Consider the following 21,385-nt stretch of genomic DNA (forward strand, 5'->3'; position numbering starts at 1 on the left):
TTCTCTGTTTGCTAGCTTTTATTGAAGGGTCCCACATCCTCACGGGACCCGAGCCAAACCAGAAACCAGACAGGTTTCCCCAAATATAGCAGGAGGCCTGGAAGGGGGAGGGGAATGACTTATGATCCCACCACACCTCCCTGGAAACAGAAACCCACCACAGACAGACAGACAGACAAGACAGGGGCCAGGACGGGGAGACCTCACTTCCCTCTAGGTTCTCTCCTTCTGCCCCGACTTGAAAAGAAAGTCAAACACTGACTACGCAGCACCCCCGCCCCCCACCCACCCTAGCAGCGTTTGTGGGACCTCCCCTGCAAGGGGGGGCCCCGAGGCAGCTTCCCATCACTCTCCTTCACTTTGGTTCACTCCTGGCAGCTCCGTGCCCTTGTCCTTCCTCAGCCTCCGGCCCAGTCACCCTACGTCTCCTATCACCTACTCGGACCTTCTCTCTCTTTTCCAGGGCCTCCCTGCCTCTGGGGAAGCAGTGTTCCTCCCAGCGAGGGACCCCGCCAGACCCTCTCTGCCCAGGATGCGGGGCTCACACGGCCGCCCCACTCTCCTTGAGGTCAGGGGCTGAGCGCTGCCGTCTCATCCTCGGGGGTGTAGTGTACGGGGGGTAGCGGGGCCCTGGGGGCCGCTGGGCTGGGTATGGCTGGGGCTGCTGGGGATAATAGTTGTGCTTTTTCGGCTGGAAGTGCTGGGGTTCAGGCTGTGCAGAACCCCCTCCCCGGGACCGGCCCCCTCCGTCCAGGGAGTTCCTGCGGGGACGGTGGGACCTGCGGGGACTTGGGGGTCTTCGCACGGGGGTGGCCGGAGGTGGGGTGAGCTCCTCAGGGGGCTGGGGTGGTGCTGGGGACTCCCCGGCCCCCGCCCCTGGCCAGGACTCACGGTGCTGGGGGTTGCTCTTAAAGGGGAAGCGCAGTTTGCAGTCATGAGGGGGCACAAAGCGGGCGGGGGGTCTGCGCAGCCCCCCGCCCCGGCCCCCGGAGCCCTGCAGTCCCTGCAGCCGCAGCTGCTCCTGCTTGAGCCAGCGGAGGCGGCCCCGACGAAAGGCAGGGTCCTCCTCCATCAGCCTTGATACCCGCTCCCAGCTCGACAGGGGTGGGGAGGAGGGCCGGGCGGGGGGCGCTCGGTCACTGGGGGCTTCCTCCTCCGCTGCCTCAGACCCTTGGGGCTGGGCCCACGTGGTCTCACCAGCTTCTTCATTCTCATCCTCGTGATCCTGGGAGGGGCAGAGATGAGAGGAGGGGGGAACGTGAGGAAAGTGGCCTCCTGAAGACATACAGGTTCAGGAGGACACGTGGGAAGGCTCTGGAGCGGGTGGATGTCCAGGGTCCTGAGAGGGGCCTGGGGTTGAGGAAGCTGTAGGGACACTGGTTAAGGAGCCCAGACCCAGAGCCGGGTGGTCAGACCCAGTCAAGGTCGGCCACCTCCGAGCTGTGGGTCTGAGTCGCTGGCTTGTAACCTCTATGCCTCTGTCCTCACGTGCAAGATGACATCAACAATGACAGTACCTATGACACAGGGCTGCTCTAAAACTACATGGGAAATTCCACAAGCCTCCCATAGCGGGCACTCAGCAAATACTGCTGAATAAATGACATGCGCTGGGGATACAGCAGTCAGTAAATACGGAAGAAAAATACCTGCCATCATTTCAATGGACTGACACAACTGACAAATAAATGAGACAAACATATAGCATGGCACGCATGCTATACTTCCATAAAACGTTGAACGCATGTATTCAAGTTATTTAATATATAGTATTTATATTATATAGTATATAGAATACCATGCTGTAGATTTTATATAAATACAAAAATGTATCTTCACATGGAAAAGACCAGAACAAGGAGAGGGGACAGGAAGCCAGGGTGGGAGTAGTGGCAATGAAAGAACAGGAAGAGGTTCATTGAAATGTTATCATTTTAGTGAACACCTCCTGAAGGAAGTGAGGGGTGAGCTATATGGTCTCAGTGAGGAAGGGCGTTCTAGGCAGAGGGAACAGCAGGCGTAAAGGCTTTGAGGCCAGGAGTTCAAGAAACAGCAACGACCCAAGGGTTTGGAGAGGAGAGAGCGAGGAGACAGGGGTAAGGGTTGCAGGTGGAGTTGTAAGCCTTCAACAAGCATGACTGTCGTCATGACCGGCTGCCTGTCATCCCCCTTCAGCAGGCAAGTGGGAACACAGCAGAAATTTTGTCTGTTGTGAGTAACCCCTATAGCTAGCATGATGCCTGGCACACAGTAAACACTCAACTCTTGACTGAACACATGCAAAACCGGGGTAAATGGTAACACTATGGCTTACAGGGCCACTGTGAAGATTTACATAGTGACACAGGAGAAGTGTTCAGTACAGCGGCCACCAGAGTCGAGGGTCACCCAGGAGAGGGGTGGTTCTAAGAGTGAACAGTATGTGAACACCCATTGAGTGGTAACATAAGGGACTGTACCCTTTATGTCAGTGGTTCCCAAAGTCTACTGCACTTCAGAACTACCCGGGCACTTGTTATAAATGCAGATTCATTTCTAACGCCCAAAGATGCTGCTTCAGTGGGTCTGGGGCAAAACCTAAGAATCTGCATTTTCAGTTAGGGCCCTGGTGGTTGTGAAGCAGGTGATTCACAAACTACGCTGAGAAGAGCTATGTTAAACGTCAATAAGATTCTTTTAAAGGCAGAGGAGAAAGGAGGTTGGACTCTGTAGTGGGAGGTTCTGGTTCTTACACGGGAGGACAGCAGGAAGGGAGGAAAGCGGGGAGAGGCCGGGCAGGCCTGTCCTACCTGGGTCAGGGGGATGACCCTTTCCATGCGAAGCATGCGGTCCCGCAGGGCCTGCAGCTCGCGGTCCTTGGTGCTGTTCTGCAGCTTCACCTCCTGCAGGATCCCCGTCAGCTTGTCAATGTGAGCCCGCAGGTCCTCCACCTCTGCGCCGCGGGCTCCCTCCTCACTGCCGCCACCTCCACCTCCGCCACCTTCTTCCTCACCCACAGTGTCCCAGACATCCCGGGCCACGGCCCTCCAGGCATCCCCAGGCCCTTCGGGCTTGCCATACGTGCGGCAGAGCTCCCGCATCTTAAGGGCAGCCAGGGCCTCAATCTCGGCCCGCCCGTGACGGAAGTCAGCCAGGGCCACCTCATAGCAGATCTCCTTCACAGCCTGCATCTTCAGGTCAGCCATGGTGGCCCAGCGGGGGTCTTTGCCCTGCAGCCGCCTCCGCTGGGGAATCTGGTACACCCTGCGGGGGGCCCTGCGCTTGCCGCTGCTGGGTAGGCCACAGCGCTTGACGATGGTCTGGACCGTGGTGGGGGGCAGCTGCTCGCGCAGAGATGAGATGAGCCGCCAGCTCTCTTCGCAGGAGCGCTTGTCGGAGTCATCCCCACTGTCAGAGTCTGCATACTGAGGCCAGAGAGAAGGGAGACAGGTGGGGAGGTGGCTAAGGACACCTCAGGGCCGTGCATCCCAACAACACAGACACACAGTGGTTAGAACTGTGCAGTGTGGGGCACAGGGCTTGATCTCTGCTTGTCTGCACAGCAAAGGTGATGACAACACCTCCCCACAGGTACTTGGAGTGTGTGGTGTGGTGGCTAGCACAGAGGAAGTGAGTATAGCTAATAATCTGCAGCCATGCCAGATGTGGGTTTCATGTATCTATCACTCAGGACAAGATTAAAGATTTAAAAGTAAAGTCCAAGGAACTTTCCTGTTGCTCCAGTGGTTAAGAATCCTCCTTGCAATGCAGGGACACGGGTTCCACCCTTGGTTGGGGAACTAAGATCCCACGTGCCAGGGGTCAACTAAGCCCATTCGCCAGAACTAGAGAACGTGACACAACTAAGACCCAGTGCAGCCAAATAAACACATATTTTAAAAAGTAAAAATAAAAGCAAGTCTACTCAAAGAACAATCTTAAATAAGCAGCAGCTCGTGGGTGCATGCTCAGTCGCTTCACTCATGTCTGACTTTTTGCAACCCCATGGACTGTAGCCCACTGGCTCCTCTGTCCACAAGATTTTCCTGGCAACAATACTGGAGTGGGTTGTCAAGATCCTCCAGGGATCATCCCTACCCAGGGATCGAACCTGAGGCCTCTGCGTTTCCTGCATTACAGACGGATTCTTTACCACTGAGCCACCAGGGAAGTGACAGCACAGGTGGTAAAAATCATACAAGAGGCCCAAGATCAGCAAGAGTCTGGGAAGCCCCAGTCGCCTGGGAGAACTCTCGCTCCTGGGATTATGGGTTCTTCCCTGGGTTACATTGCTCCTCTGTCTCCTCCTAGACGCCACCTCTACCCCCCCAGCCCAGAGCCACTCCCTACTCTGACTCAGTGGGAGTCAGGATGAAGTGCTGCCAGCCCACCTCCCACCCGCCTGTCTGCACTCCACGCCCCACCAACCCTCGCCTTCCTGCCACGCCCCCGCCAGCCCCTCACCAGCCGCTGCTGCTCCAGAAGAAGGTCTGCCTCTTCCTTTTCCTTTCTGTACTGGTTCTCCAGATCCTGAAGCCTGGAGTTGGGTGGGAGGGGAGGCAAAACTGTGAGGTTTCGGAGCCACCTCAATGGGGCATCTAACAAGAGGAAGACGCTGGGGGCTGGGGGCCTGGGCGGGATGGCCAGAAGGGCCTGGGGCCTGATCACCCTCCCCACGCACCTCTTCTCCATCTCCAGCTTGATGTCGATGCCTTGCTGCTCCAGAAGTTCCTTCTGGGCAAAGTTCCAGTCAACGGGCTCAGAGGGCGGTCCTGGGGGTGGGGGGACCCCTCGCTCCCGCTCTAGCCGTGCCTGCTCCGGGTGATTGAAGCGGAACACATGGTTCTTGCCCATCACGATCCTATTCCCTGGAGGAAGGAGGATGGAGATGTGGGCTCACTCCCCAGAGCAGCACCCCTTCCTCACGCCCTAGGTGTAAGGGGCCTTGCCCACCAATCAAAGGAGCCCACACACCATCTCTCCCTTCACCCCAAGTCCAGCGCAATCAGAGCCAAGGCTCCCCCAGTTGACCCTGGGAACTGCCCTGTCCCTGAGCGTCACAGGAAGTCAGGAACTGGGCATCCTCTTCCTGTTGCCCTGAGACAGCAAGACAAACCAAACCCTGGCTCCTCTCCCCTTCCCAGTCGATCTTCATATCCCACACTGTCTCCTATTTATTTCTGAGTCCTGCCAGGATTCACCCAAGCTCTTCCTTGCACGGTCAGGCCCCTCACTACACCCTCCTCTACCTGACTTCAGCACCACAGGCTCGGTCACAAGTTTCCCATTGACATAGGTCTCAGCTCCTTCGCAGGGCTCCAGGGTGACCACCACTGAGGCAAGGAGAGAGAAGAAGGAGGGATCAGACTCCAAGGGAAGAGGGGTAAGGTCATAGATTCCCATCTTGCATTCCCCCCCAAAACACACATGCACCCCAGTTCCACCCTCCAGTACCTGTTGGGGGTGCCACGGCCCCTCTGGTGGCAGGCAGCATGGGAAAGGAAGAGCAGAAGGAGGGTTAGAGCCCCAGCTGCAGCTCCCACGAGCCCCGGTGGTGGTGAGGGGTGGGGGTGGGTGCTGCCTGTTTACCCTCCACCAGCCTCTCCAGCAGTGGCTTAACAAGCCTGGAACTCTCAGAGGATGTGGTCTTTCAGGTCCAACTGGTCAGTGGGCCCTGTCTGTCATTCCTGCCATCCAGATGACAACTCACTCCCGCCTTCCAAACAACACTGTGTCTAGCCAGGTCTGGATTCCTCCGGCAGGCGCCTAGTCCCACTTGTGTCTGATGCAGCTCGCAAACTGCTACATGACTAATCCTCTCAAGCCACAGTCCACAGATCCCTATCTTCATGGGATGAGATTAAAGTCAACCCAAGCCACAGTCTATCAAGGTGCTCCTTGTACAAATCACAGAACCTTCCTCTTGTGGGACACAAAGATGTCTGAAGCAGCTCCCTGTCCTCAAGGACAAGTGCCCCGTGGTCATGGGGCCCTGAATTTCAAAGACCCAGACTCTGTGACTCCTTAATGGAGGGATACTGAACAGTCACCCGATCTCTCAGAGCTATACAACGGGATAACAAAGTCTTTCCATACAGAGTGGCTGAAAGGCTCAAACACAGTGATGCACGAAAATGAGTTATTTATGTTACAAGGAATAGAGAAACCAGAACAAATGGTAACGTAAGGCAAAGATGAGCCTATGGGTCCTGCGGGAGAACAAAAATAGCAAAGAGGAACTTGGCTTAGGGGCAGAGGACTGGAAATGATCATGGGAAAGTGCTAACTTTTGAGCTGATGCTCAAAGGGAAACTCAGATTAAGGGGCAGAAATGATGGAAAAGATGGCAGACAAATGGAATAAAACATCATTTGTGTCCAAGCCCAGCAATGGAAGGTGGTGCCAGAGGAGAGGATGAGATGACTGAAGGCCATGAGCTGGCTATTTTGCCTTATTTCCCACCATGCCCCAAATTCATCCATCCATTCCATAAATATACTGGGCCCCTATAATACACCAGGCACTATTTTAGGTCCTGGAAATACAGGAGATAAAAGACATAATTGCTGCTCATACAGACATCACTTCTACTTGGTAAGACGATAAGTAAGTGAGCAAACAATCTAAAGTCAGGGTTGGGCAGTGATAGCTGTAATGGAAGGAAATGGGACCAGGAGAGAACCCAGGTGAACCCACAGAGATCTGAACCGAGGCAGCCAAGACTCACAGCTCTGGCCCTAAAGCCAGCCATGCTGCATCCCAACCCAGTTCTCCTGCTAGCTGTGTGTGACACGCTCAGTCATGTCTGACTCTTTTGCAATGCTATGTGCTACATACAGTCCACCAGGCTCCTCTGTCCATGGAATTCTCCAGGTAAGAATACTGGAGTGGGTTTCTATTTCCTCCTCCAGGGCATCTTCCCGACGCAGGGATTGAACCTGGGTCTCCTGCACTGCAGGCAAATTCTTTACCATCTGAGCCACCAGGGAAGCTAGCTGTGTGATCTCAGGCAAATTCCCCAACCCCAGGAACCTCAGCTCCCTCACCTGTGAGCTGTATGACAAAATGCAGTGTACATGGTAAGTAATAACTATTCTTCCATGTTCACAACTGCATCCCTGAGGCCTGCTCTTCTCAGCCTGTCTTTGGTCTTAAGTCTGCTGTAAGAGCAAAGGCCCAAACAGACTAACCCTTTACACAGCCCCCATCTTTGGGGAGGGCTTCCCAGGTGGCTCAGTGGTAAAGAATCTGCCTGCTAAGCAGGAGACTCAGGTTTGATCCCTAGGTTGGGAAGGTCCCCTCGAGAAGGAAATGCCTACCCACTCCAGTATTCTGGCCTGGGAAATCCCATGCATGGACAGAGGAGCCTGGTGGCCTAAAGTCCATGGTGTCGCCAAGAGTCAGACATGACCGAGAGACGAAACAACGTCTTTAGGGCACAGAACAGCTGCTCTTTTCACTGTGATGTAACCAATGTGTGCCTGTCTTCTTCCCACACACACTCTGAGCTCCCCCTCAAGGGTGGGTTGGCTCCAAGGGCCTTCTGTGGTTTTGGTATCACCCCAGAACACAGCTTGAGGGAACCGCAGAACAGGAACTCGGCACTCACTCACTGGGCTGAACTGATTTAACAGTTCACAGCTCGCAATGCCGGAAGCGTGAGCTGCCACTGGGGACCCGAACCAGGCAATAATCCACGGACCCTGAACTGGAATGGAAGCCCACCTGGCAGGTGTTCAACCTGAGCTGCAGGCTGCGAGAATATGTCTTATTTTAAAACACACTCTGATATGCCCGTCTCCCATCCCCCGACCCTACCCCCAACCCCCCACCCCAAGCTAAGGCACATAGCACCAGCTCGAGGTGACAGACAGCTCAGGTGTGACACAGCAGGGACACCAAGGACTCAGGTGTGACACGGCCAGCCTCCCTGCCAAACTCGCTTCTCAGAGTTCCACTTCACTCAGGCCCAGTTGAATACAAATCAGTCCATTAAAAAAAAAAATGACTGAACCAGAACAAAACGTGACCTCAGAACACACCCTAAGTGGTACTTCACCATGAGCGTTGTGATACTACCTGTCAGACACACTACTACCTGAGGGCTCATGATTCCTAAAAGCTTTTGCTGCTGTGGCCAGAAACAGCTAAAAACCTCTGAAAGTTTTAGAGCCAAAAGGATACACACGTCAACTAACTGCCCAGAGCTTTTGCATTCATAGCTGGACAGGTAAGCAGGTTTTCAGAGATAAATTCAGATATCCCACTGAAAAAGTACAAGTTTTCATAAAAAATGACCAAGGTGCTATTCGAGGTTAAAAAATCAAGCAAGAGGGCTGGATCTCCTCTTTCCCAAAATCTTACCCTCTGGAGCCACAGTCTCCTGTTTCTGCCTTGGGGACCTTCACCACTCCTGTCCCTTGTAAACAGTCTGCACCCTGAGCGTGGGAGCAGACAGCAGGGCCCCCATGGCTGACCAGGAGGTTGAAGCCCCTCTCAGGGTGGACACGTCCCTCCCACATGGCCATACTCCCAGAGCCTGACCCAGGCCTCTGCATTCAGCATGAGCGCTCTCTCTCCTCGTCTGGCCACTCCACCCTCATCCCCTCAGCCATTACCTTCTCCGTCTGACTGAGGGATGCTCCGGAACAGGCAGTGTTGCTCCCGGATGAACTGCCCCGTCAGCTTGATGTCCACATCGACCTGGCCGACCCTGGAGAAGCAACAGCCGACGTTTTCTGAGCATGTATCAGTCATACATATGCCAAGCCCCTTCTGAACCAAAACGTTCATCTGACTCAATCAACCAAGTATAATTATTCCCATTTCACAGATGAGGAAGCTGAGCCTGAGATAAGTAACTTGCCCAAAGTCAGGCAGCCCAGCAGTGGTGAAGCTGGGGTGTGAGCTCAGATCTGCCTGGCTCCAAGCCCACATCTGTTATGTAGCAAAGAGGAAAAGGAACCTGCAGTGGGGTGAATGTTCTCAGTCTCAGTTCCCATATCCTTCCCATGATGATCACCAAGGACAGCTGAACAGCCTGTGGTGGAACAGGAAGGAACACTCCCACCCATTTACCTCCAGGAGGTGACCTTGGAGGCTCTGAGAGCTGGAGGTTCATTAGCATTAGCCAGTGAAGCCTCCTGCCACGTGGGCAGCGTGAGGCCAGGGTCATGTTTCCCTTCACTCCCCCGACCCCAAGGGAAGGTTCCACTAAGTGATGCCCAAGCGATGGTGCTGCAGGGTAAGAACGTGGTGGTCAAGTTCCCACCTGCTCTCTGCCCCAGGAGATTGGGACCCAGCCGCGCAAGCGTTGGGCTCGTTTAGTCCCAGTAGGCGTGTCACCCCCACCAAAGGTAGGCTCAGCTGGTTCTCAGGAAGCCCAGAGAGCTAGCAGGGCTGCAGAAGAGCTGACTTGAGACCCAGAAGGTCCCCATGAGGTCACTAGGAAAGGCAGGTCCCTCTGCAACCAATCTCCAAAAAGAGAGACCTCCCCACAGGCCCAGAGCAAAGGCTACCTGGTAACGCCATCTTTGATGTGGTAGAGCAGACACTCGGACATCAGGGGGTCTTCGTTCAGGTTCACCAGGTGCGGAGTCTGAGCGGGAGGGGGCAGCAGTCAGCGGAGGGCCATCAGGAGGGAGGGAAGGCACTCTGGCAAACATCTCTGCAGGTGAGCTCTCCTAGCTCCTCCTGCCCCTTATCTGACCCACCCTACCCTCTCCTCACACACAAGACACCCCCACCCTTCTAGCCACTTCCCAGGCCCCACCAGTCTCCCTGCAGGAAACCTTGGCAGCTACCTGCCCTTGCCCTTCTTTCCCTCTGGCCCTAGGCTCATCATTTCTTCCTTCAAAATACATCTTGCCACTTGTGGGGGTGGGAGGGGAGGTAATGAGAGAGGACTGCTCAGACCTCTCCTACCCACACCTCAAGCCCACCTGACTCAAATCGGCTTTTGCAGCCTGTACCTCTGGGCCTCCTCCACGGCTGGGCTCAGCTCACTTAGCCCAAGCCCCTTTCTAGGGTGTCCTCTCCCCTTCCGAGCTCCCACCCACTGGACTCTGAGCCCTCACTCCTAAAGCAGAGCTCCTACATCCCTGCCTGTCATCCTGCCTGGAACAGCCTCCCTCCCCGCCCCACCCCCACCCATCAAAATCATTCATTTCCCGTCCCTCTTGGTCTGTCTCAAATGCCACTTCCTCCACAAAGCTTTCCTAAGCCTTCCACCTGAACACAAGATCCCCGGCCTGTTCTCCGAGGAGTTACTATGGCCCTTCTAGGTGCAAAACCCTACTGAGGCACCAGGCAGGACACAGAGATAAGCCAAACCCAAATGCTGCTGTCCGATCAGTCAGGAAATCAGAGTCAACAAGGGGAGATAAGATTGAGTGTGGAAACACCATCGCAGGCGAGAAACGCAGGTCTCATAGTAGACTTTCTGAACTTCTCATGCCCTCACTTAGCTCATTCATTCATTTACCCCATTGTACCCTGGAAGGGGCTTATACACAAAGATGAGTACAGTGAAGACCAATGGGAGCTCAGGCAAGTCAGGGGAACTTCATGGAAAAGGCAGTATGGGAGCTGGTCTCTGACGATGAGGAGGACATGGACATGCAGAAGAAAGGAGTGGTCCAAACAAAGGCAGGGAAGCAGGAAAGCAGAGGACACAGGGGGAAACACCCAGCAATCGAGGCCCCATGTTTCTCTGGGAGTTCCCCTGAACAGGAAGCCCAAGGCTATGTCCATGACGGGTGCAATGAGTATCTATGTCCGATCCTCCACCAGGCCCCTCAACAATCATTCTCCAACACCTGCTCTTCTCCAGAAAGATGGTCCCGCCCCTCTCGACCCTGCAGTGTCTGGCCTGCCTGGGAATGGCAAACACTGATGGGCCCTAGAAGCAGAAAGTAATCTGTCCCCTGGGAGAGGAGACACGATTTAGGACAGTGCTTTTCAATCTCTGTTCAGCCCAGGAACCCTTTGTTCACATGAAACCTTACCAAGAAGCCTAAAACATCAAGCAGATAAGCAGAGAGCTGATCAGGTCAAAGTGGGGGTGGGGGACCCACAGTTCTGTCCTGCTCCCCACTCCCCCTACCTTGGCCCCGTGAAGGAAGCTCCCAGCCAGGTTTGAAGACGACCAACTTAAGAAGACCTTAGGCCTGGGGCAAAGTCCCAGAATGAGGGGGCTTTCCCGAAGGTTCCTGGCTCTCCCCAGGACAAACTGGAGCTTTGGCCCCAAAGACCCAATTCTTCACTGGACCTTTCCTAGGCTGGAGTCACCCCTTCTAAACCTGTTTCTCCTGTGAGTCTAACAGCTTTTTCTCTGAAATCCACATGACTTTTAAACTCATGAGAAAGGGTTCATCTTTACTACCAAGAGAAAATGCAGAAGTTACCTCCTCTAAGACACCTTTTTTTTTCCTTACCAATCAGATTGGCAAAGATGAAAAAGGTTAAGAGGGTGAATGAACATGGGCTCTCAGATACGTTGTTCTGAGAGTCTAAGTGGGCATGGTTAATAATCTCTGGAGGCAAAACAGATCAAAATCTGACTGTTGGACCCCAAATCTCCACTTCTAGGAATTCGTTCTACAGACCACAAACTATTTGTAAGACTACCTTCTATAACATTGTTTATAGTATCAGAGAATGGGAAATGACCTAAATGCCCATCAGTAGGAAGCTGGTTAAATAAAAAATTATTTGATGTCTATACAATAGAATATCCTGACACTGTGGGGAAGAAAACAAACAATAACAGATAGAACGATGATGCATTATGTGAAAAAAATAACGTCAGGTATAGAACCACTGCTACTGCAAAAAGAAAAGTGTGCCTGAGTGTGCGGCTGGTTTTCTATCACACACGCCGGCATGTGCTGAGATGGCCTCTAGAACACAGCGGAAACTGCTAACAGGACCCGCCTCTGGGAGGGGACGCTAAGGGTGGGAAGGAAGGTTTCCTTTTCACTCCACACACCTCACCACATGAGAATGCCACCTTTACAAGAACCAAACAAAAGCCCCTCCCACTGGTCCCAGGCTTGAGCAGGTGGCATCCTGTGTTGTGAGACCCCTGTCAGTCTGTCCATCCCTCCCGACCTCTCCCCAGCCCTGGAGCTGTGGCAGAAGGTCCAGAGGTACATGGCACCCCAAGGTGATGGATGGGCAAGCCACACTGAGAGCCTCTTTCCAGACCCTCCTCCCAGGTGTAGGCCTCTTGGGAACCCCAAAACCCCAGGTACCTAGCCCCAGACCTGACCCCTCAGCCCTGCCGGCCGCCCTCCATCACCCATGGACAGCTCTCTTGCTCCCCAGGCTGAGCCTCAGGCAAACACCTCTCCTCTATTTGGATCCTGGTTCAGTGGTCCCTGCTTGCTCAGTCTCCCAGATGCCTTGTCCACCTGAAATTTGGAGGGGTCTCCTTCCAATAATCCACCGCCTGGAAGGGGTGTGTCACTCTTAGGGCCCGGTCTCATTATGCTTGGTACCAAGGCCCAGACCGGCATGGCTCCCTTCCAGCACTAGGACTGGAAGTGCCTGCTCTGCTCACACTGGTCCCGGTACAGCTGTGCTGGCCCCAGTCCACTCTGGTTGGTGGGTCCTTGTGCTGTGCTGGTTGTTACAGGTTCTGAATACCATTCCTCCCTCCTCCAGCTGAGCCTCATCACTCCTGCCCTGCTTCCTTCCTTCCTTCCTCACCACAGGGACTTCCTGAGCTCCGACTATACCACCGCCATATGCCAGGCCCCACTCTGGCGACAAGATTCCACATTTGCTCAGCCCCATGTTTTCCCTGCTCCCACCACCCCATCCATCTTTCAGGCTACACCTTCCAAACCACCTTTCTCCAGGAAACCAGTTTCCACAAGTCTCCAGGCTGCACTGATACGTCCATCTTTAAACCTTCTGCTGCCTCTCCAATCAACATCTTACAATTTAGTGCTCATTCTTCCTCTGTTCCTTTACAGTCTTGTCTTCCCAAGCTAACTTTTCAAAACTTTCATTTTCCAGGTTTGGGGTTTTGTTTGTTGAGTAGGTTATCACACGCACAGGGTTGTTGTTAATTAGTCGCTAAGTCATATCTGACTCTTTTCGATCCCATGATGGTAGCCTGCCATACTCCTCTGTCTATGGGATTTCCCAAGCCAGAATCCTGGAGTGGGCTGCCATTTCCTACTCCAGGGGATCTTCGCGACCCAGGGATCGAACCTGCATCTCCTGCATTGCAAGCGGATTCTTTTTCACTGAGCCACCAAAAGTAGGTCACATGCACGGGGTATAAAATCCAAATGATACAGAAGAGCACAGCATGGAAAAGTCACTTTCCCAATCAACTCTCCCCAGCCTCTCCCTTCCCCTGGGGGTAACCACCATAACCAGTTTCTTATGAATCCAGAAACACACGCTATGCATGAACTCACACACGTGTGTGGGCTTCTGTCTGTCAATACCTAGGTCTTCCCTGGCATCCTTCTGTGGTCCCTAGATGGATGAAGACAGGACAGCCTGATAACACAGACACCAGGTGGCAGGAGTGGGGACAGAGATGATGGAGGGCCAATTCAGAGACCTCAGAAAGCAGAGTTAGAACTCACTACCCTGCCACCCCAACCCTCTTCTCTCAGCACCCAGAGTCTCCCAGGCCTCCTCATTCGGCCCCTCACTCACCTTCTTTGGAGAGAAGACGCCCACAGTTCCCCCATCTTCCCGGACAGCCACCCCCATCTCAGCCAGCAGTGCTTCTCTGTAGGCACAGGAGAGGCGGATATTGGTCTTGTCCTCAGGACCAACAAACCCGTTCCAGGCAGGGACCGACTTCCCCTCCCCACCCCGCTCCTTCCGGGGCTCCAGCTGTGGGCCCCACCCCCACACCTCTCCATCCTCAAGGCCTCCGTCTTACGGAGCTTCTCCTCCCAAGTTTCATTCAGCTCAGCAATAATCTTCTCTGTCTCCTGGGGGCACAAACAGGCAGCGATCATGACAGTCTGGGACAAGTCCTCCAGGGGGGCCATGCTACTCCCAGGATGCCTTATTCCTCTTGAACCCTGGCTTTGGAGAAAAAACTCCTAGCGGCCCCCAGGCCCCACCCCTTCTCTGCTCCAGCATCCCACCTGCAGTCTCTCCATGGCCTCCTCAGGCCCAATCTGGGGCTCGGGATTAGGGGAGAATGAGGGCTCCAGCTCCCCATTGTGAGCTGCGGGGGATGAGGGCGAAGCTGGGGCAGAGGGTGACGACAGAGCCGGCAAAGCACCTTCGGGACTCCCCTCGTCCACCTTCCGGCCTAGGAGGGAGAAAGGAGTAAAAGGAGGCTAAGGAAAGATGCATCTGACAAGAGACAGAGATCTCACACCAGACCAGCCTGTAAGGACTACAGAAGACATGTGGTCCACCCCAACCAAGTGGAAAGCCTTCCTACTACAGCCTTGAGGAATGGACACTAAGTCTCTGCTTGTTCCCCTCCAGTGATGGAGAGCTCATTACTGAACAAGGCAGCCAGTTCCTTCCACTGTTAAATGACATGCACCATCAGAAAGTGCTTTGCTGTGTTGAGCTAAAATCTGAAATGTACCTGTTTCTAGTTCTGTCTTCTGGGATGAGATGGACTACACTGTTTTTTTTCTCTTGCGCAAGACTACCCTTCAAATGTGCAGAGGTCAACATCACACCTACCTTCTCTTCCCAAGAACCCTTATTTTCCCAATCATGCCCCTGAGCACCCTGACTCCTCAAAGGGATGGACCCCAAGACAATGCAGAACCCACACTGGACATAGTTAACACGGATCACAGATTCTCTAATACAGATGCCATTTCAGGGTAGAGAGGCCAAGCCTCACATTTCAAAAATTACTCCAAGTTGACCGTTATTAAATTTATGATCAATTTAATTCCCAATGTTTCACAAGAATTTCTGTCAATGCAGATGCCCAGCAGTCTATTCTTAATGACTTACTGTGTAAGTCACAAATGCATGACTGGCTATTTATTCCTGCTCCTATCATTTCAGTAGTTCCAGGAGCCTGTCAAGTTCCCTCTGAATCCTGCCTGCCCCTCCTCAGGAGGACCTGTCCCTCCCAGCTGTCACATCTGAAGGCATGATCTGTCACCTCTCCACATCTGCAGCTACGTCACAGGGCACATACGGGCTTTTCTGGGTAGTGGTCCCTCCCTGGCTCCAGGCCTGGACAAAGGCAACTCAGGAGGGATGAGGTGGGCCCAGGGGCCTCCCGAGCCGCTCCTCCCGGAAGCCCACCTCCCAAGGCCGAGGCGGAGAGCCCTTGAGCCATGAGCAGCTCCCGCAGCCGGGCCACCTCTTCCTGTAGCTCCCGGATCAGCCGGGCATTAGGGTCCTCATTGATGACAGCGTTGCAGCGGATCTGCTTGGTGCGGTCAGCATACCTGGGTGAGGAGGGAGAAGCGGGACGAGTGAGGGCCAGACACACAGGCGACCTTGGTCTGCTGCCTGATGCCCTCTCTCCCTCCCACATTTCCTCACAGAGGGGTAGAGTTGAAGGTCAGCCCTCTCTCATGCACAGGCTCCTGAGCTACCAGCCTCTGAGCTCCTGGCACTTCTCATGTCCCACCCCAGCCTTGCCAGAGCCCCACCTGAGGGTGCTAAGAGTCTCTTCATAATTGATGTCCGCAGGGCTCAGGGCTGCAATCATTGCTGTGCGTGAATTCCCACCTGTGAATGCAGAGCACAGGAAAGCTTAAGCCAAGCGGAGTTCTAAGAAAAGTCAGACTGGGTCTCAGGGGCAGGGGGCCCTCACTGCCTAGGCAGGGGTCTTAGAGGGTCACTGTTCAAGGTAAGCTGAAGCTAAGAGTTGGTGAAGCTGATCATTAAACTGACGGTCAGAAGAAGTGGGGACATCAGACATCTGTGGGATGGTCAGAGGTCAGGGAGAGGAGGGTGAAGTCAGAGGTGGTTGTGGGGTCTGAGGGGTCACAGGGAGCCCCAGGTCAGTGAGGCCCTTGGCTTGGCATGGAGGTTATGACCTTGATCTCGGCATTAGGACACTGTCTAAAGGATGCCCCGGGCTCAGGCAGGGAGTCAGGGGACAACTGGAGGACTTGAGGTCCCAGAGGCAGCAGTGGGTCTGGTCAGATGCATCAACAGGGGTTAGCAGAACTGGTGGCAGGGTCGTCAGAGAAAGACAAAGAGAGAGAGAGAAAGAGAGAGGAGGAGTCCCTCACCCAGATTCTCCTTGAGCAGCCAGGTGAGCACAGAGTCCCTGTAAGGGATAAAATCCGACTTCCGCTTCTTTGATTGCTGAAGGGCGGAAGGGGGAAGGGGGGTCAGGGTGGCCACCCGCTTTGTTCACTCTCCCAGAGCCCCTTCTCTTCCCACGCCCAGCTCTCACCATGTCCGCAAGGGCCGAGATCACCTTCCCCAGAGTGGTCAGGGACTTGTTGATGTTGGCGCCTTCCTGTTGAGAGGAACATGGGGAATGAGGCCTTCTTCTCCCACTCCAATCCCCTTCACCCCTCCTTCCCACAGCCAGAGCCCCAGGTTACAAGCAGAGACCACCGCCCTCAGCTCCCAACACGGCCCTGTCCGTCCCTCCCAAGAGCCTCACCTTTAGGCGCATGCCCCGGGCCCCTGAGGAGTCGGCCCGCTCGCTGCCAGCAAGGTCCACCAAACTGATCTTACTGACCTGGTCAGAGGAAGGAGGCAGGAGGTGACTGGGCAGTTAGCGGGGGATGGAGAAAGCCAGGAGTAGGGGAGGAAAGGGGAATAGATAAGAAGACAGTGAGGGCTTAGTTACTTGTCCATTTGTTCATTTATTTGTTTACGATGTTCACATGCCCACTGTGTACCAGGACAAGGCACAGTGGGCTCCAAGCTCTGCCCTGACGAATCTAGCAAGAAGGATAAACACTCAAACAGGAGATTGTATCCCACTGCTCTCATGGAGGAAGCACAGGGCAGGGGCCGTGGAAGCCCAGGGGAGGCCCTCGACCAAGCCTGAGCAGGGAGGGAGGACACAAGGTCCACTGATCTCATCTCTGTCTCTGTGACCAGGCGGGAGGGGGGCCCTACCTTCTCTGAGTCCAGTCCAGTGAGCTGGTCGTGACAGCGTTGTGTGAAGACAATGGTGAAGACAGCGTGGGAACGGCTGCTGGTCTCATTCATGTTGGTGGCAGCCACAGTCCTGGGTAGGGGAGGGAGTGGTCAGTGGGTCCCGCCCCACACCTTCCTAACCCCGGCTCCCTTACCCTTCCACCGCGTCAGCCTGCCTCACCGCGCCTTATTGCCACAGTCCATGAGGTCAGCAATGTCAGCGTAGGAGGTCACAGCCAGTTTAGACAGGTCCTGCACGTAGGGGCCCAGGATGGGGTGCTCTCGGACCCGCAGAGAGCCCCGACTCTTGGGGTTCAAGAGGTCTCGTACCCTCTCGCAGTAGATCTCCATGTAGCTCACCTGAGTGGGAGGAGCAAGCTAAACACCACAGAGCTAACAACCACACCCAGTGTAAAGCTTACCCTGGACTCCCGCTGGATACAACACAGGTAACGCTGAGTGTTTACTATGTTTACCCTGCATCGCTAAGCATTTTACAAGCACAAGCTCACCTGATCCTCCCAATAACCCTAGGAGGGGACCCCTGATCATTATCATTTTAGAGAAACATCCTCAGGAGCCAAAAGAGAAACTGTTTGCCCAAAGCTGGTCACTAACCGGCAGAGCCTAGAATAGATCCCAGGCTGACTGACTCCAAAGATGCCCTTGGTCTTAATCACTCTGCTCACCTCCTCCCTACCCAGGGGACACTGTGGACCACCTCCAGCCCCATCCCAAGACCTGGGCTTACCTCCACAGAATAGGACAGCTGAGCGCTCTGGTTCTTACTAACACGAGAGAAGAGGTCCTCACAGAGCTGGAGGAAGACACAGAGAGACACAAAGATGCTGCTGTTCATGGCACACCTGCGGAGCCCAGTACTAAGCCAGGCCAGATCTCAGGTGACCCTGTTTAACCTTTACCACAACCCCAAGGGAGGGATGGGATCATTTGCATTTTACAGAAGGGAGAGTCACCTCTGAGAGGTTGGCTTGCCCAGGATCTCAGGCTAGTATTCAGTGAGCCAAAATGCAAACCCAGAGCCCAAGTGCAAGGTCACAGTACTGCAGTCAGGAAGAATATGGGTCAATTCTCAGCTATCCACAACTGGTTTTTCCTACGATCAATGCCTTGACTACACGAGTCTACAGTGGAACTACACTTGCAAGGAATTCCAAGACAAGGTAAGACAACAGAAAGTGGTAGAAACAAGCTTCAGACCCAGGGCTCTCTGCTGCCAAAGCAGTGGCTCTTCCCACTGAGCCCTCTTGGCCCTGATGTCCAGGCTGTGGCCAACCTCAACCCCCATCACCTTCCCTATTTCTGAGGACCTCAGAGAATCATCTCCCTGAGACCTGGGCCTTCCTCTCTGAGAGGCAGCTGAAGGTGCTCCCGCCTCGGCCTCCCTGCCAGGCCCCGTGAGTACCTGGGGCACGATGCCCTGCTGTCCCGGCTCCTGCCGCCCCATCATGGTGTAGGACTTCCCAGCCCCCGTCTGCCCATAGGCAAAGATGCACACATTGTAGCCTTCAAAGGCATGCAGCAGCATCTCCTCTCCGATGTCCCGATACACCTGCTGCTGAGATGCAAACTGGGGGTCTTCCGCCTAGGTGAAAGGGGGCAAGAGAGACAGCAGGAACCCTAAATGACTTTGTCCTTGGTATCCAGGTGCCCAAAGGTCCTGTGTGCTCCCCACCCCCATCACGGTCCTGATTGTCCCAGAAGATCCCATCTGGTCTCCTGCCGGTCCTCATTACCCCAAGGACTCTGCCTCCCCCTCCTAGTCCAAGTCACAGGCACAGGGTCCTACCTACCCCCACCCACGGGTGCTGGTCCTCCCAACCCATCCCCTGGAGGCCCAATTTCCTAGCAATGCCCCCTTCCCCAGGACCTAAAGCCCATGTTCCTCATTGCTTAGCTCTTCCCCCAGCCCAGCAACCTCACCGAAGTGTGTGACCAGTAGGAGTAATCGAAAGTGAAGCTTTTGGGGGCATCCTTGCTCTGTTTGGGATTGATGATGGCTGACAGCAAAGGAAGTAAGGCCAAAGTCAGGTACTCCCAACCTCTGCCCACTCCCCACAAGCCCCCAGAATCCAGGTATCCCACTCCCCACCTCTATCCTAATTCATCTCTCCCCTTTAATACTCCCCACCCCCTCCAGCCACCGAAGCTAATTTTGGCTTCCCAGGACCCGCCCCCCTCCCGGCTGCCTCCCTGGATTGGGCAATGGAGGACTTCAGGCCAACATTCCCCCTCCCAGGGACTGGGAGCATGGAAAGGCCAGCCCCTGTCCTTACAACTAGCACCTGCTCTGTGCCCAGCGCAGCCCTCCTCCTGGTTCGGCCCAGCAGGCCTGGGCGGTATAGTGGGCCTAGCCTGCCCTGCCTGTGCCCAGCCGGGCCCCTGGGACTCACTCACAGGTGGTGCTGCCCTGCATGCTGACCACACACTTGGCATCCTGACTGGTCTCACGGGCGTTAAAGGGCCGAACTCTCACTGCCACTTTCACTGAGGCACCAGCCATGGCTCCAGTACGCCCACCCTCCTCAGCTGGAGAACAGAGACAGAGGAGGTGTCAGAGTGACTGGGGGGGACCCAGATGTCACCTCCCAGCTTCTCCCAGGAACCAGCCTCTCCACCCCGCCCCATCCCTGGCTATCCAGCCCCTCAAAGACCCAGTCTCTATTCCCCTGGCCTTCCTCCCCAATGTCACTCTCTTCGGGGACTCCCGGAGGTGTGCCTGCCTCTCCCCAGCCATATCCCAGCTTGCAGGGACCTGGGTTGTCACCCCAGAGTTACCTGGCGTCCTGGCCCCAGACCAGGGGAGCTGTATCAGTTCTGGCTGCCACCGGCCCTCGTAGGAGGAGCCCCATCCTACACTGGGGGCCTGGCCACGCCAGCTGGGGCTGTGGGGGAAACCCTGGTTGTGGGGGAAGAGTGGTTAGGAGGCACCAATGGCTCCAGAAGTATGTCTGGGCTGCCAGGGTTGGAGGGCAAGGGGTAGGGGGTAATGTCAGGAAAAGTGAGGCCGGCTGTCCCTCTGGAGTGGCCAAATGCAATGTGAATCCAAGGGCAGGGATGGTGATATTTTTATTCCTCGTCACTCACAAGTGTACTGGATGTTCAGATAGAGAAGAGAGAAAGAGACTGGGCAGAGGACAATTCAGACACATGGGCAGAGACACTGAGGCCAGTGGGAAGCGGGGCAGAAAGTCCCCGACACCATGACACCAAGAAAACCAGAGAGACCAAGACTGAGATTATGCTACAAGGGAAATAATGGAAGAAATGGAAAGGAAGACCTAGAGGACAGCAAACACAGAAATGTTCAACAGGCAGTACTAAAGCACAAACTGGAAGCCCAGAAAAGAAATGAAATGAGAGAAAATCCCAAACATAAGACCTGCCCTAAAATTCCCTGACAGGGTCAGTCAGGGAGAAGTAGAAACCAGTTCCCACCTAAGGTCTCTGACCTGCACACAGAGGGAGGGACTGCTGATGGGCAAAGTCCAATGGCTGGAGGTACAGCCTAGAACTGGGCTCCATAGGGCCTGCCTATAAGCCCCAAACCCCTTGCCCAGCCCCAGCATTTCCTCCTTAGGATCCAGGACAATGGGCAGGAGAGGGTGGGGTTATCCTGTAACCATCCTACCATCCCCCAGGGTCCTCTGTTAAGGATCCAGAATACCTGTGTTTAGGGGAAGTAGGGTCCCCCTGAAAAGGAAGAGAAGGGAAAGGAAACAGGCAGGTCCCAGCTCCAGCCTGGGGCTAGTGCGATGGCGTCCGCTGCCTTGGGGAAGGTGCCAGGCTGGAGCCCAGGAATGTGGGTGATCTGGTGCCCACACCCAGGGAGGAGAAGCTGAGCAGCCCACACCCACGGACAACAGGGTGGAGGGTTGTGAACAGAGATCAGGGATGCTGGGTCCCCCTTCTGGGGCCCTCAAGGGCCTCAAACCCCTGTCCTGTTGGGCCTCACCTCACCAGCCCTTCTAGCCAGGTCATGGGAGGGGTGAGAAGGCTAGTCTGTCCAGGACAGGAAGGGAGTAGCTGAAACCACAGAGGCTGTCTAGGGGAAGAATAGCCCTGACCCCCAGACCCTGACTAGGGGAGGGGAGGGACACTGATGGGGACACGCTGTGGTGACGCCCTGACAGCTTCTGGGACTGGGAATGGGGTGGCGCTGCTGGGGGCCTGCGGCGTAAAGGACTCAGAGAGAGGTACAGGGGTCGGCCGGTGCACTGTATAGGGGCAGGGGGGTACCGGGAGGAGCCGCGGCTGGAGTGAGGCCGACTGACCCCAAAGGGGTCCTCGGGCCACCTGCACCTTGCCCGCC

The 21,385-nt window shown here is 55.0% G+C and overlaps 1 protein-coding gene across 2 annotated transcripts in view; it reads right to left on the reverse strand.

The window, feature by feature from the left end:
- Positions 1–21,385, reverse strand: part of KIF1C (kinesin family member 1C) — a 21,813-nt gene continuing 428 nt past the window's right edge. Inside the window, exons 2-23 of one of the 2 annotated variants that reach the window (XM_055404539.2) lie at positions 19,852–19,972; positions 19,471–19,602; positions 18,997–19,073; positions 18,479–18,658; positions 17,804–17,869; positions 17,234–17,412; positions 17,032–17,143; positions 16,568–16,645; positions 16,352–16,417; positions 16,185–16,260; positions 15,597–15,675; positions 15,244–15,389; positions 14,103–14,272; positions 13,864–13,943; positions 13,660–13,735; positions 9,498–9,577; positions 8,598–8,692; positions 5,229–5,312; positions 4,661–4,847; positions 4,444–4,516; positions 2,790–3,404; positions 1–1,225 (exon numbers count right to left, since the gene is read on the reverse strand). In XM_055404539.2, the coding sequence (XP_055260514.1) occupies positions 542–1,225; positions 2,790–3,404; positions 4,444–4,516; positions 4,661–4,847; positions 5,229–5,312; positions 8,598–8,692; positions 9,498–9,577; positions 13,660–13,735; positions 13,864–13,943; positions 14,103–14,272; positions 15,244–15,389; positions 15,597–15,675; positions 16,185–16,260; positions 16,352–16,417; positions 16,568–16,645; positions 17,032–17,143; positions 17,234–17,412; positions 17,804–17,869; positions 18,479–18,658; positions 18,997–19,073; positions 19,471–19,576 (3,309 nt within the window). In that variant the 5' untranslated portion in view covers positions 19,577–19,602; positions 19,852–19,972 and the 3' untranslated portion in view covers positions 1–541. The remainder of the gene's footprint in view (positions 1,226–2,789; positions 3,405–4,443; positions 4,517–4,660; positions 4,848–5,228; positions 5,313–8,597; positions 8,693–9,497; positions 9,578–13,659; positions 13,736–13,863; positions 13,944–14,102; positions 14,273–15,243; positions 15,390–15,596; positions 15,676–16,184; positions 16,261–16,351; positions 16,418–16,567; positions 16,646–17,031; positions 17,144–17,233; positions 17,413–17,803; positions 17,870–18,478; positions 18,659–18,996; positions 19,074–19,470; positions 19,603–19,851; positions 19,973–21,385) is intronic. The other variant, XM_055404546.2, reaches the window with a different exon arrangement.

Source organism: Moschus berezovskii, chromosome 20 (genome assembly GCF_049115385.1).
Source record: "Moschus berezovskii isolate FMDL1 chromosome 20, NW_MosBer_1.0, whole genome shotgun sequence".
Taxonomy (NCBI): domain Eukaryota; kingdom Metazoa; phylum Chordata; class Mammalia; order Artiodactyla; family Moschidae; genus Moschus; species Moschus berezovskii.